The sequence below is a fragment of the Egretta garzetta genome, unplaced genomic scaffold, assembly GCF_000687185.1.
Source record: "Egretta garzetta isolate BGI_Z169 unplaced genomic scaffold, ASM68718v1 scaffold135, whole genome shotgun sequence".
In the NCBI taxonomy this organism is placed as follows: domain Eukaryota; kingdom Metazoa; phylum Chordata; class Aves; order Pelecaniformes; family Ardeidae; genus Egretta; species Egretta garzetta.
The window spans coordinates 1,264,296-1,279,692 of record NW_009259594.1 but is presented as its reverse complement, the minus strand read 5'-3'; the positions used below and the strand labels follow the sequence as shown (position 1 = coordinate 1,279,692).

Sequence of the window (15,397 nt, the reverse complement as noted above, 5' to 3'; positions counted from 1 at the left end):
CTGTTCCAAAGTAAGAAAGTTCAAAATACTGAAGTAAACAAAGATGGTGAGATCTGCTTGGAACTAAAAACCAAAGAAACCAACCTCACCCACAGATGCGTTCCTTCCCAGCACATGTTTACTGCTACCTACCTAAAGTAGGCAATGCAAAGTTGATGGGTGGGTGCGAGTGTACAGCAGGCCCACGCAAAGAGCCCGTGCGGTTTGCTGGGTGCAGTGCACTGATTTTTGGCTTCTCTTGCCAACTGATAAGCTTTTGCTTCCTTTTCAGTATCAGAAAGCGGGATACCTAGAAGTGAGGAGAGCCGGTGTCCTGATTAGAAAAATGAAAGAAAAGCAGCATGGACACCGCATGCAGAAAGACGGAACCTCACTCTTTAACCATTACAACTTCTTTAGGAATTATGGGGAAGGAGGAAAGAAATGCCTGAAAAACACAACGCAGAGAGCAAGGAAGAACAGGAACCGTGTTAACCAGAAGTAGCTGGATTCCCCTGCACTGCAAACATTAATACTATTTTGTAATATTTCTTATTTTCCTTCACAGAAATCACCCCCTAATAACACTCTTTTCCGCACATTATTTTTTTTCCCCTTACAAAAATACCAGTTTTCCCAAGATCACTATTCAGATCTGACAGTCATTTATTCCAGTGTCTATTTTTAGAAAGTACTTGAGAAAACTGTGATTTTATCAAACCACTAGGAAAAAAAAAAATCAAGTCAATCTTCTTGGCAATTACAGCAGCCAAATCTTTCAAATTATAATTTCTTGTTGGTAAGTGAATAAACTGAAAAATATTGGTGCAAAAGCAGCCCCTATCAATGAAAAAAACAACAAAAAGGAACATTAGGAAATCAACACCGTATTTGATCTCTCCTCTTTTTTTGCAGCTGAAAGCCACATGGCATGCACAGTATTTTTAACTGAGGAGTCTCATTTCAAATATATGCCCAGGAATCTTATTTCAAACATATACTAAATAAGGAGGGGAGTAATAAAACAGGCAGTCCCTTACTCTAATTTTATCCGTCTCCCTCCTCTTCTTTCCTTGATGCAGTGAAACTTTAAATCCAATACCAAACCCTGTCTCACGCTCTCTTTTTTTTTTTTGTAAACAGTGATCAACATTTTCCTAAATGACCCCCGAAAGGACCTACTTCGGAACTACTCATTAGTAACAGCCACGTTTGCAATATTAACCTGGATGCGGCTGTTTATTAAGATCTTTTAAGGGGTTTAGAATGAAGACACACTGCCGGTGTACAGGGAGCACAGAAGGGGTAATTTAAAACCCATGTTTTTCCTCCCCCTCACCGAAAACATGCCCAGCATTGTGCAGCTGCGCTGCCAGCTTCATCACTCCCTCCATCTCCACTCTCGCTAATTAAAAGGTTGATCACAGAACAATGCTCTTCTCATTAATTTCGGCTTTCTGATTGGGCAGGATTCCCGCTCGCTCCGCCTGATCTTTTCCACGCTGCTGAAGTTAATGTGACAGGAGCCCGAAGATGGATTACCCGCTGCCATATTGCCCATCACCTCCAATCAGCAGCTATCTGGGTAAACTGATTGTTCTAATTTGCTCTCATTATTTTTACAATATCAGGAGAAAATAACGCACACAGCTCACTGTCAAAGCCGTGAAAATCAGCCATTAGTTAAACCCAGACACTGAGTGGCTTTATTAGAAGCACTGCAGTTTATTGATGCAGCTTCGGTAAACTAACGTAATACCTGCCCTCTTTAAACCCACTTTTTTAGGCGCGTTTATGTTGAAAGCAAATATTTATTAGGATACTTTTGGAAACGCTCACTGTCTCAGCCTGTTATCTTGATACGCCGGCAGACAACGAAGATTAAGAACAATGGAGGCTTGACTTCCGCATAAAGAAGGGCAAAATATGCAGCGTTATCCGCACGGCAGCCTGCCTGCACGTCTCAGCCACTATTTTACAGTTTAAATAAAAATCATCTCGGTACTAATACGACAGCTGAATATGTAAATACACCCTGAAATCGCACAAAATGTGGTACTACCGTAAAGGCAAACACAGTACTGGCATAACTGTGTGAGCTGTATGTACAAGGTCAACAAATTAGTTTGGGGTTTGGTGGTTGGTTTTTTTTTTGCTAAGCAAAGGAGCCTGCGTAGCCCAGCATCAAAACACAGGGACCAAAAGCAGAAGCTCCAAATGATAAGGGAAAACTGTTTTGTACGGATGAGAACTATTTTTTCCCCCTACGAAAAGGCATTATGCTGCCACAACTTGGGAATGAGTCAGAGCAGAAATGTCACTCCATGAGGAAGCCTCACAGGATCCCATAGCTAAGAAATGAATAAAGTATTGCTAGCAGTAAGAAGCCAGGCATTTTTACACCGCAGCAGTGGTAAGTACTACACTGAAAATCCCGGACCTCTGACAGTCTCTATGCTGTATATAAGGGCACCTACATTATTTTGCCTGCTGCCTATCTGCATTTTAGCAAAGGGAAATGCTAAACAGAGGGATTAACAGAAATATAACTTAAATCTTGCTAAACATAAACCTTAAACTGGTGTCTACGATGCCGTAACTCGCAATGTGCTCCAAGAGTGACAGGCAGAGTGCAGCAGACTGATTTTACTTTTAAATAATATCTAAATTAGATTAGTTCTTTGTGTAGATCTGCATGAACCAAAGGGGACATTCATCATTGTGCCAAAAAAGTTAAATTCACTGGGGTCCGCTCAAAGTGAATGGTTCTAGACCTACGTTTTATCTCTCAGACACATCATCAAGATGCTGTGCCAATATGCATGAAGCCAGCTAGGAGCTGCAAGAAAGACAACGGGAGAGTAACTGGATACCAGAAAAGGTTTAATTTTTCCCTTTGTCGATTATGAACTGCTTGGGACAGGATCCATGGCTTCTCTGTCTTGCAAGCACAGAGCATCCCTTTCAATACTTGAGCTTTTTTAATATTTAAACGGTTTAAATATAAGGAAGGGTATTCTCCTCCCTCCCCCTCCAAAACAGATGTAATTCCAGTTCCCCCTCCTCCCCCTGCTGTAATTGAAAACACTACAATCTTCACTACTGCTTTTTAATATTTTTAAATCCTCATCAGCCAGAGCCTTGTGTTTGGGAGTTGATTTTTCCCCCCTCCTCAAAAAGCCACCTCCCAGCTTTGTTTGGTATCTCTTTTGACCCTTGCTAATGGTTTTCTCTTGGAGGGGCGTGCCATGCTTTTCTCCTTAAAATTCCTGCACTGAAAGACTGCACCACACCACACTCCACAAAACGTGCTGATGGCACAAATTACAAGCCCCCAGCCGAACACTCCAGCCCCCACCATTCGGGCAGATTTATGTGGGCTCTTGCCGACGTTATTACAAGTCAGAGTTTATTGGGAAATTGTTACATTATGCGGAGTGTCTAACAAATTGCTTATGCTGCTATAATTGGATTACAACAGCCGCTTGCTCCCACCGGTAAGATTAGGCAAGTAGGACTCCTGCCGAGTTTTCTGCTGAAAAGGCACAGGCTTGTTCCTTGGCCCTAACAATGCAATTACAGCCCTGCAGATCGCACTGTTTGTGCATTAAGTACAGAGCCAAAACGAGGCGAATTGATCGTTTGACTTTTGGAGGAGCCATGTGATCTCTGCGTGCGGGTGATCCGGCATGCATCAGTGGGCAATGCTGCAGCACACGCCTGACGATGAACTCGCTCCACGCTGTTTCCCCTCCCCTGCCCGCTCCGAACAGCAAAGGCGTTGGAGCCTACGCCACGTTAACCCCCACCGGCCTACAAAAACGGGCTCATCTGTAGCAGCTCTCTTGCTAGGCTAAACTGGGAACTCACTCTGCCTTCTGAAATGTGACACTCGCCCACTCCAATGGCTTCCCTGCGGTGGGCTACGCCATGAAATGATTATTCCAGCGATTCATGCCACAAGCTTTAGCGCAGGAATTGGACATATTGTTCAAAAAACTTTTTCAATTCTTGCATTTGAACAATACTGAAAACATATCTAGTTAGTATCACGCTAATGGTATTTGTATTCTCTGCCACGTGAGGGTGCTGCCACTGCAGGTGACTACTTAAGAAGCAAGGCTTCTCTTCGCATTTGCCACCATCTAACCACTAAAGCCACCAACCATTTGGATTCCAAACTGTTTCACATTCTGAGCACAAAAGATCCCAAAGTACTTCATAAGTGTGAGTCCGGTTTGTTTCATAACTCTTACCCTGGTGAACACTCCTTACAAGCTTAACGTGACAGGACTTGCATGAAGACCTCAAGGCTGCAATTCTTTATGCAGAGTATCAATCACCAAACCAGCAAACACGTGGGGTGGAACTACAGCACGTAACGTTATACACAATACAGGCACAGGGGAATTTTGATTAAGGATGCCAGGTCAAGCTCTAAATTTTAAAACATTTCCCTTACATCTTCACTGCCTGTATCCTGAGAGGATCCCAGGATGATTCAGTTGAGAAGGGACCTCAGGAGTTCCCCAGCCCAACCTCCCACTCAAAGCAGGGTGTGTTATAAGGTCAGACCAGGTAGGGCTTCATCCAGCCTGGTCTTGAAAATGTCTACGGATGGAGGCTGCAGAGCCTCCGCAAGCAACCTGTTCCAGTTGGCCATCATCACCACAAAAAAGTTTTTCCTTATAACCAGTCAAACATGAGAAGGAGTTTCTAAGATCTGTGTGGGAGCCCTTCCAGTATTTCCTGAACTCAACTTCACAGGTAAGGCAATTTGCTTTCTCGAGATTCTAAACCCAGGGCTCCAAAAAGTAGAAACATCTCCACTGAGTTGACCAAACTTTGGAAATGATTCTTCATATCAGGGTTTTGCATATCACCTGACTGACCATCCTTACTGCAGAGCTTTGAGAACCAATCTCCAGAATACACTGAGACACCCTCAGCTATAAAGCAATTTATGAGTTAACTATTATATTACTATTTCTTCAAAGTCTCTTTTGCATTAAAAAAAAACCACCCGTGTAATTAGTTTTTAATTCATGGCTTCATTGACACGCAATGTCATTTTGGGTGGTAGGAGAAGCAGAAATGGCAACCACTCCACAGTGTTTGCGTAACTGAAGACTAAAGAAGCCTGTTTACATGTAGTTTAACACTCAAAAGAAACTCTGAACAGCTGAAATGCCTTATAAATAGCTCAGACCCAGAGGAAGTGCAAACGTCTGCATTGTGAATTGTAGATCTTAATTACAGACAATGGCTGGTACAGCAAGTAGCACAGAAAAAAAAAAGTGAAACAGTTGCACTGTTCATGGTTGGCAATAATTCTTCAGGAAAATATTTACTATCAATCAGTTATGAGAAAAGGGACTCTGCGCTCATAAAACAGCACGTTGCTTCTCATACCAGGACCATTTTGCTTCAGCATAATCTGAATTTAAACAGCTTGTTTCCTGCGGATATAATTTTGGAAATAAATAAAACAAGTCTATCAAAATCTGGAGAATGTGTATGGTGGGGTGGGATGGGGGGAGCAGGAATATCGCATTTCTTTCTCAGTCATTTGTGAAGAGGTTATTAGACCAAGGGGAAGCTAAAGCATAAAGATTGTCTTGACCTAAAAAAAAAATTATAAAAAATTAGAAACTCGCAATTAAGATAAGAGTAGACGTATCACTAAGAAAGGAAGATCATCACTAGGTCAAAGGTTTTAGGTAAACCTCCGATGCTGTTTTCTACTTGTGCTGTCTAAATACTGAGAATTCACAGTTTCAAAGCACCTTCTGAACATTAAGTAATCCCAGCACTGTCCCTGCAACACCACCGTTCACACAACCCTCTTTACAGAGAGAATACCTACAACAGGAGTGTAAAATGACACGTGTAAATCCCTATTAGCCAGTGGCCAACACAGTGTTTATCCAGTTTGCAACAGTCTCAAGAACTGTCATCCCAGAGAAAGGTATATACAAGCCACGAACGGGGACACTGCAACCCAGGGGTTTGGAGCTGGAAGCATGTCCACTCACAGCCCACCTGCCTCATTACACAGAAGCGTAATACTAAAAATTAAGGTATGGAGGAACATACTTTCTCATTAAAACAGTGAAAGGAGTATCAGGCAACTGAATGTAGACAGTCAAATAGTATTTGGTCATGATTAAATGGCTCTAATTTCAATCTCAAGGACTGGAAAGGCTTCAAAAGCACTGGAAAACTACGCATTATCTGAAGATATACCAACTCAGTGGTACATCACAGCAGAACTCCGAGTTGGTTGTGTTGTTCATGCAAAGTAAATGCAGGGACACTCTCAGGAAAGAGGAACCATCAATCTGTGACATAAAGGGAGCTGAGAGTACAAGAGGGACACTCTTCAGATCAATTTGTCCTACTGCCAACTGGAACATCCAGCCTGGAACCCGAAATGTTTGTTTATTAAAGAGTACTCGTGGTTTCTCCTTTGAATTCATATAAAAATTCTGAGCTCAATGTTATTATTGTGCAGACTGTTTTTATTCTAAAAAATTTGGAAGTAGCAATGCAGAAAGAACTGACAAAGGAAGGTAGATTTCAATTACCAGCTACTTCCACCACTCTTTGCTTTAGCTGAATCATCCTTGAATGTAAAATGCATAGCTATAGCTAAATAATACTATGCATCTTTGAAAGAAAATTTCACATAGCATACCTGAAGTGCCAAGCCCTGTTTTGCAGTTCCAGAGTTGAGCAGAACATAGCTCTGTCCCCCTGTATGCTACAAACAGCTTGCTGAGCAGACAGGACATCAGTACGTGCTTAAGCAGAACTTTTCACCCAAGGGTCAAAAAATCATCATACAGTTAAATTTCACATTTCTGCAAGGAGACTATTATTCAGTTAGCTTTTGAAGAGGACCAAGAAAAGCCATCATGGCCACAGAGAATAAAATCACAGTGCTAAAAATAAAGGATATGAACCCTTTCTAGATTTCTAATTCACTACTGTAACCACCGCAGCATGTGCATTTAAAAGTATGATGAACAGCAATCAAAGATTCCCTAGAAGACATAACAAGCTTAAAAGATCCCAAGATGTCTCACGGTTTGCTGGGACCTTAAAAAGCAGAGGCAGTTATCACGTGTTGGTAGAGAGGAGCGGCCTGAAACAGAACTCTTAATTTTTCAAGGGTGGTGTACTTGACTGTATTTTTCTTCCTCCAATTTCACTTATCTCACATAAAGATAGAGGCAGAGAACCTCTCCCAGCTGCTGGCGAGTTCAGAACTAAGCAGAAACCTGGGGATGCTGTATGCCATTTAGAAGGTGTCTTTGTGCTGTCTCTGGCAGGTATGCCATAGGATGCCTACCTCTGGCACACGTAGGAAAGAATTCAACGTGCAAAATTAAACTGAGAATGCTTCTTTATATAGCAGATACAGATGAACTGGAACTGACTGCAGGAGTTAATAAACAGTAAAGACCTATCTAATGAATACGGGAAATGGGTATTGACTGTAGAACTCCAATGAGATCAGCTGTACACCAGTCTCTTGCTGGGAAAGAAAAGAGCACTTTGAATCAGAAGGACATTTCCATGATCCAGGGAAGTGCAAAATGCAATGGATTCCAAGTGAACCAGCAAAACTCAAACCTAATACAGCCCACATTATGAAAGGGTAAAAAGGTAAGGCCTCTGTCTGGAAACAGGAATATACATAATCCATCCAAGCAAAGACTCAGCCAAGGAGACTGGAGACACATCAGAGCATCCCCCACTGCACAGCAAATACAAAGTGTGAAGGTCACCACAGAAACTAAGTGGTTCCGGATGCAGAACAGAAGAGAAACTTGTTTGCACACCCAGGAGCATCACAAGAATCCTAGTGACATACCAGATGCCAGGGGATTTTTAACTGTGCCCCTCTCTAATTGAGGATGAAGCACACACCAGCACCATTATCTGGCCTGAAGATACTGGCTTACAAAATATGGAACAAACAATAAGAACAGATGCTCATTTGGCCAGATTTCAATAAGCCTCATTAAAACCAAACACCCTGTCTTTGGAGCTCAGGTTTATGCTACATTTCTACCTTATTTAAGCACCTAGCACCAATTCCTGAGAAAGCTGTCCACTTGTGGTTGCACACCAGTAGTAGCATAAAAAGAAATCCTCTCACAGACGTTTTTGGGTTTCTACAGAGATAAGCAGGAGGATTTTGTGTGTCCGGGTGTGTGTACACTTATATAAAAACACAATTAGAGATTGCATTTCCTTTTTAAAGACATTAGGTTAAATGTACACCAGACCTGCTGATCACTAAAATGCAATGGGCAAAAAGATGCCAAAAGATGAATGGAAAAACTCCTGAGGATGGAAGAGAAGTGACGTTACAAACCACACAGGCAACATCTGTGCATCACAATATATAATTTTTAATTCAAGATCCCACCTCTTTAGCCAAAACATGAGCCCACTTGAAACAATTTCTACTGCTCCTTATATTTGCTTCTACCCAAATACGTCCAAGTCCCATCAATGGAGTTTCAGAGGACAAATACCAGAAAAGCACAGCTAAGAACAAAATACAAAGATGCATCAGAATGTGATATTCTAGTTTTATTTTCAAATGCCTGAATAAAACTAAGTAATCCATAGGTTTGTAAAAGCCACTGAGCACCTAGCTGCAGTCAGCATAACACTGTACAGGAGACCAGGCATACAAAGTTTCCTAACAAACACAGACTTCCTTGAGTGGTCAAAAAGGCAGCAGCCCTATGCTACTCTCTGTACTTGAAAATGTATATATGTTCATTATAAACTTCTTTCCCCTCCATTTTAGAAAAAATGCCAGTTGTTAGGTTGGTAAGTTACACCTGAGTGGCCTGTACAGGAGCATTCCTTCACAAGAGAGCTTGATGAATGGACAGTGCTTCAGTCTGAAAAAAGGTATCTCTGTATTGATGTGTGTGGCCTCAAGGGAAACCGCATGTCATTCTTTGAACAAACTTTAGAAACATCAAGCACACGATCAGCAAACAGCATTAATACAGTCTTAGCAGAGCATAATTTTCTTTTTTGCAAGTAGGTGCAGAATAAGAAATTCTGTTTTCAGAAAAAACATCCTCCCTTGCAGACTGACTGACGCTTCTGACAAGCATGTGATAATGTTGACTGTGGCTCCCGATCAGGGCTGACATTGCACTGCAGAATCAGAAAAGGTAAATCATGATTTTCAAAGTAATCCTTTTTGTCTTTCAATGCCAGTTTAAAAAAAAATTGAAACCCTTTCTCCAAAAGTGCTGTAGATAAAGAAACCCACAGTTATACCTTCCAATATTCACCATCTTGACAAAACATTTTAAAGTCCAACGCTGTAAGACACATCAATCATGAAGGATAAAACTCGCCATGTGCATAAGGCTAGGAGAAGGCCTCTGAACTCCTTAAATCCCATTTAAGCCCTTCACCTAGGGAACGTTTCACAGTTGTGCCATTTGCCTATGCCATCACTGAGCCATCTGCATTTAGCTAACTGGATTTATAAATGCTTCAATACTTCTGGAAGACAAGCTTTCTTAGAACCTATTTCATTTTGGTTTGTAGCTGGGAAGGCAAAGGAAAGGCGCACAATAGCCAGGCAAGCTAGTACTAGGGGAAATATATCTCCAGAGAAGTCCTTATGTTTTTCCATGTATATATATATAAAAAAAGAATTATAAATATAAGTGTATGTGTATAGAGATGCATTTATACATGTTTTTTCATATATGTATGTGATGGCACATTGTCCTACCTCATATATACATATATATTGTCCTACAGTAGAGACAGAGTACTTTAAAACACATGCTTTTCTATCTCCTGGGTGATGATTCAAATTCATCCTCAATAACATGGAACAAGCCTTGCTGTTCCTGCCTTGAGCCCTACCCACATCTCTTACCATGATCCCACTGCAACATAGTTTTAGGAGAGTTTATTATTTGGGGCATGAGGATGTTAAAGGTATGTCATTTCAGTTAAGAGAGGCATCACGTAAATTAGCTGTAGTTCTTGCCCATCCTTGCTCCTTAGTAAGATGATCAGGTCAAATGAGATGCTATAAAGCAGATGGGGTTGAATGGGTTTACTCTAGTTAGCTTGCTGTGAGCTGCTTCATGGCATCAGAATGCTGCTGTACGCCGATATAATTCAGTCAGAGCTGCTCTGGTGCCTTGCTGAAAGAGTTTCACCTACTTTGTGTCATGAAGTGCCTTAGAAAGCAGTGTGCGATACCAGTCATCTTAAGCTAAGAATGGAGGTGTCGGTATTAAATATTAGCACTTTGTACCAAGATTGGTAGCTTCTCTTAGTAGTGCTTCTCCACTGGAAGGTAACCCGGCATGTCAAGTGCAGTTTACGAGTGCTAAGCCACCTGCAAGCACCGTGACAAACTTTTATGATGGCCAATTCCCTGACAGGAAACAAAAGTAATGGGACATCCAAATTTCACCAGAAAAATCCTAGCAAAGATTTAGCTGGGAAATTATCTTAAAGGTCAAGACAAAAGTGGGCCCCGAAGGGACAAGGCACCTTTAACAACCATTCAAAGTATGAAAAAAAAGGACTTCAGGAAGATCAAGGAATAAATAACCAAAAGAGAAGACAGGCTTTTGAGTGGTCCGGTTTGTGGTGACAGAGGAGCAACAAAATGCCAGCTGGTTTCGGGAACAGATGGCTGTGTGCACTGATCTGTCCTGCATGCCCATTCTAAACTTCCTTTCAGTGGAAACACGAAGCTTACACAAGGCTAAACGTATCCTTCGCACAGCCTTTCTATACATATCGGTTCAAATGCTTTCCACTCACCAACAGCCCTACATGTATTTTATTTTACTCCAGTTACGCTGAATTTTAAGAAAAGAGGGTGGCTAATAGCACCTCATCTTTTCCAATCACATCTACTACCATTCTCAAGGAATCACTTTTCTCTGATGGTCTAATATATCCACTTTCTTACCATTCTGACTGCCATATCTCCCTCCTCCTCTTCCCTTAAATACAGCATTCACTGTATTTTAATCAAAAGGTCTTTCTTTTTGCACCTCCCCTCTGATAGCTAAGAAGGGGAACCATGATACAAAGAGCTCTCATGCAGTATTTTTAGCATATACCTGGACATTTATCATTTGAAGTTGCCACAGCTAATTACATGGCAGGCATAGGTCATCCCACTGGAAAAGCCTGTTACTTGTATAGCAGAATGAACCCTTCAATCCTAGAGAGCTCAGGACTCAAGTAATCATTTCCAACAGAAAAAAACAGCAAGTCTGGAAACTGTACACTGAAAGACAGAAAAGCCTACCAAAAATACTTGCTTTCTGTTTAAATATTTTTTTTTCTAGCAGTAATTTTTAACAAGAACTTCTCTTTGTTTAACAATGAACAATCTGCTAAAAAACCCTCAAAACCAAAGCCGTTCTCTTACTTACTTTGGCCACACAATTTTCAGTCTTCATAGCAGTGCTTCCTAGACATACCGTTTCCTGGTTTAAGCACAGTCTGGCACAGCTGTTGTAGGTCTGCAGAAAGATTAAAATGGTTATGAATAGAAGAACACTATTTTCTTTCAGGCACCACATTTTTGGCACAGGAACCCACAACTCTACTACATTTCCTTTTTCCTAAGGTGTAAACGTTTCGAACCAAAATAAACTAGTTTACAGCAAAAGCCTATGTTGAGGGCATGTATGTCCTCTGAGAAGCTATGTACAACTTTATAGTTCTGAGGAAAAAAAAAAGATATTTCTCCTCTTTTCCTTTGAAAAGGAAAAAAAAAATTCTGATCTCTGTTGTTTAGTCTTTCACAAAATGCTGCATAACTGAACAACTAAAGCAAGGTGATTTCTACATGCTGGTTATCACAGCGTGTGTCAAATGTTAATAAACACCCTGTCTTTATCAGGTAAACATACATGGAGACAGTATGAAGGTTATAATCAGAAGGGAGCAAATGCAGACCACATCTCACTTGTACTTAATCTTCCCAATTTTGGAAAGCTTTTTCTTTTAAAGTTGAATGCCTTTTTTCTTTAACTCATACACTGTCCTGCCCAGGGGACCCTGAGCTGAGGCTGCGGATGTTGGAGTCTTTGCAGAACGCGTTACTCAGTCTCTCCCTTTTTTAAGGGTAGCATATGAACAGAACTTACGAAGCGTGCTTAAAATTATACTTTGCTTGGTTTGGCTATTTAAACTAAGATGCCTGAAGAATGCAGGAGTTTCTAATTGAGGCTTTCTCTCACCCAACTTTCAACACCTTTTTAATTACTACTTGATTAAGGTCACATTTTCTAGTAGTAGTAGGAGTATAGTAGCACCTAAGGGCTCCAGTATTGCATTAAACCCCTAGCGCCTGTCGCCACTTACAGAAAACTGCTCCCAAGCAAAAGTGGTAGCCCAAAAGCAAGCACAAACTTGCTTCCTTGTTGCAAGAGTAATAAGTGGACCACAGAGATGATGTTGCTACCTCAAATAGTGACATGGAGAAAATCCGAGCAGTGTGTTGAAAGGGAATGAAATTAAACTTGCTACAAAGACATTTCCAAGAGCACTAAGTAAAGCATACTAACATTCATGATATTTTTAAGATTGCCTTAAGGGAAGGATGCAAAAAGATTTGTAGTGAGCTGCCTGTCAGTTCTCTCCCTGTAATTTTTGCTGGCAATCTCTGAAGATCCTTCTTTCAGGGCTTGCTACGGATTTCTATTTTTTTTGATTTGAAACTAATTCAACCCCAAACCTGCCATAGGTTACAAAAGCAGCAGGCAACACCAGCATGCTAAGGACTCCTAAACCTCTCCGTCTGCTCCAAAGGGGTGCGTCTGTGTCTTCAGAGCCAGATTCCCTCAGCACCAAACAAATGATCTCCCCTTTTTGCTCATCTGCAACAGGCCCAACTCTGCACAAGATGCAGGCAGTAGCAACACACAAGCCAGCAGAGGAAACCATTGCGTTCTTGCTTCTGACGTCCTTTGCAAAGAGAGTAAAAGGGGGGGGGGTTATGCTGAGTGATAGGAGATACATCCACAAACCCAGCATTCCTAACAGTTTCCAGCTCAGGAGGATGATAAGCACCCACTGATGGGAATTGAGGGATCACACTCAGTTTATCACATCATTCACCTAAGTTCTTACGATCCTCATTAAACACTCCCTACTGCCCACCATGGGAAATGAGCACACGGCTCAGGTGGATCTGTACCGGTCCGGCACAGTACAGACGCTCTTGTGAAAATTCAGGAAATCACAGTCCTTTCTACCTTGCTTCTTTACTCTTTGCTCTTTAAAACTTCTTCACGAAACAGAAACAAAAAGGAGCACAGAAGCCCTATCTTCTCCACTGCTTTAGCAGTTCATGTTTTATTTCTCAGTGAGCTCTCTAACCAGAAAATAACCAGTGACAGACAGGAATGCAGAATATCCTGGCTCCAGCAGATCTCCTTACAAGTTACAACATCGATATCTGCTGCGACTAGCAGCAAGCTGGCAATTTCTGACTCTGGATCCAGAAGGAGAAACTGAAAAAGTCAAACGGGATTAGGCCACAAGCAAACAGAAGTCTGATGGACTCAGCTTAGCCTCTCGCAAATATTTGCCAACGTCATAAAACCCTCAGTCTGGTATGCACAGCACTTTCTCCTCAGAAGAAAGATCGGAATGGCATAACCTATTATAAATCGTGGCTTAGATGCAGTGGCCCAACTGGTGGACAGAAAGTTGACACCATCTGCTTTGCACTGATGTTCAGACAATACCATGCAAACCTTATTTTATAAGCAGAGCATTAAAATCAGACAGATTCCAAAGGTGAAAAAACATGAAGAGTTGATAAGATTCTTTGTTCATTGTTTACATACGTGTAATTTAACCCATTTATCACAAATCTGTGTTTTCTTTCTTTAACTTCTAGAATTCCAGTAGCAGTATTTCTGCACAACTTATCTGCTACATACTGTAAATTTTATGAGGAGCCCTGACTCAAAGAAAGCTACAAACTCCACTTTGCAGGTGGAAAGCTCAACCACAAAACCAGTTACTGAAAGCAACAGGGAAGCCTGCGGCTCCATGAGCTGAACCATGAACCAAACTCAGATCTTGTCAGTCTTTTTCCTCCCGAGACAGGTATGCACAAACCTTGGTAGCAAGCCAGCTTTTTAAAAGCCAGGCTTACAACAGGCTTTCTCTCACATTTACAAAGGTAAAGAGCAAACAATCCAAATACACAATGTGAAATACTAAATGCTCAATCTAAAAACCTAGAACTTTCTGAGAAGGGAGGAAGCTCACTGTGCCACTGTACAAAAGTTGTGTGTATGTCAGAAGGTAGGTACAAATAATTACTCCAATATATTCATTAATTTTTGTTATTTTCATCCACACAGTACATCTTAGTGTGAACAGCACCAACTGAATTTCCAGCGTAACTTGTTCATCAAACCCCACAATACCAGGACTAGCAACACTTGATGGAACTTGTACAGTATAAATTTAAAGCTGATAAAATGAAACACTTCTGCACACATGAGTCAGTGAACTTCTGGAGCTTGCTGCCCCAGGACACTCTGGAAAGAAACGATGTCAGCAAGTGGAAAAAGGAATTAAACAGACTCATGGACAGCAGGTCCATAGAGTACTTGGCGTGACGTCCCCCAGACATCCCTAGTGCAACAGCAGTAGCTGCTGCAGGAGCAGGAGGGGAATGGAGCACAGAGAGCGGCCAGACCCGTTTGCTCTCATTCAACAGCATCTTCTACTGACAGTGCTGGGGTCGGCACCGGATGAGCAGATGCTGGGCCTGGCTGACCTGGACACTCCCATGCTCTCAATACCTCTCTGCCCTTTCACAACACACCGATGATACTTAAATCTCTCCTTCCCAACCTTCTCAGCCATATAAAGGAGGCAAAAACATGCTTTTACGGTGACAATCAACTTTTACATAGTAATTTTATTACATAAAGATCTATGCAAGTGCCAAATTACCTGATGACCATTTAGTCCTTCAACAGCTCTTTGTTTCTCAATGGAAGTAGTGAGAAAAAAAGAAAATTAAAAGGAATATGTGTAATGGATTCAACCCATCGGGGTGCAGATTTGAGAATAAAACATACAGTGATCTTCAGCCCAACGTCCATTACTATGTTTGCAAAGTTAGAAAGTTATTCTGATCTTACATTCACATTCTCACAGAAGAATGCATTATTAGCCTTCTGGGATGAATAAAAAGGGTAAAGAAGATTCACGTGCATGTTTTACAATATGTTTAAAAAGGTTTCAAGCAAAGACACAGATGAAAGCCTGGTTTTCCCTTAAAGTCCAGGGGAAAAAAAGAGGAAATGTCACTCTACTTAATAGGTCTCAATGGAAATGTATTGATAATGTCGCA

At 41.3% G+C, this 15,397-nt stretch overlaps 1 protein-coding gene across 9 annotated transcripts in view; it reads right to left on the bottom strand.

The window, feature by feature from the left end:
• BTRC (beta-transducin repeat containing E3 ubiquitin protein ligase) overlaps positions 1–15,397 on the bottom strand; it is a 130,219-nt gene that overhangs the window by 50,868 nt on the left and 63,954 nt on the right. For 7 of the 9 annotated variants that reach the window (XM_035893664.1, XM_035893665.1, XM_035893669.1 and 4 more), the window contains one exon: positions 11,442–11,531. The exons of 1 other annotated variant lie outside the window; for it this stretch is intronic. In XM_035893664.1, coding sequence (XP_035749557.1) covers positions 11,442–11,531 — 90 coding nt within the window. Of the gene's footprint in view, positions 1–11,441; positions 11,532–15,397 lie in introns of those variants that run through there. One more of the 9 variants, XM_035893674.1, reaches the window with a different exon arrangement.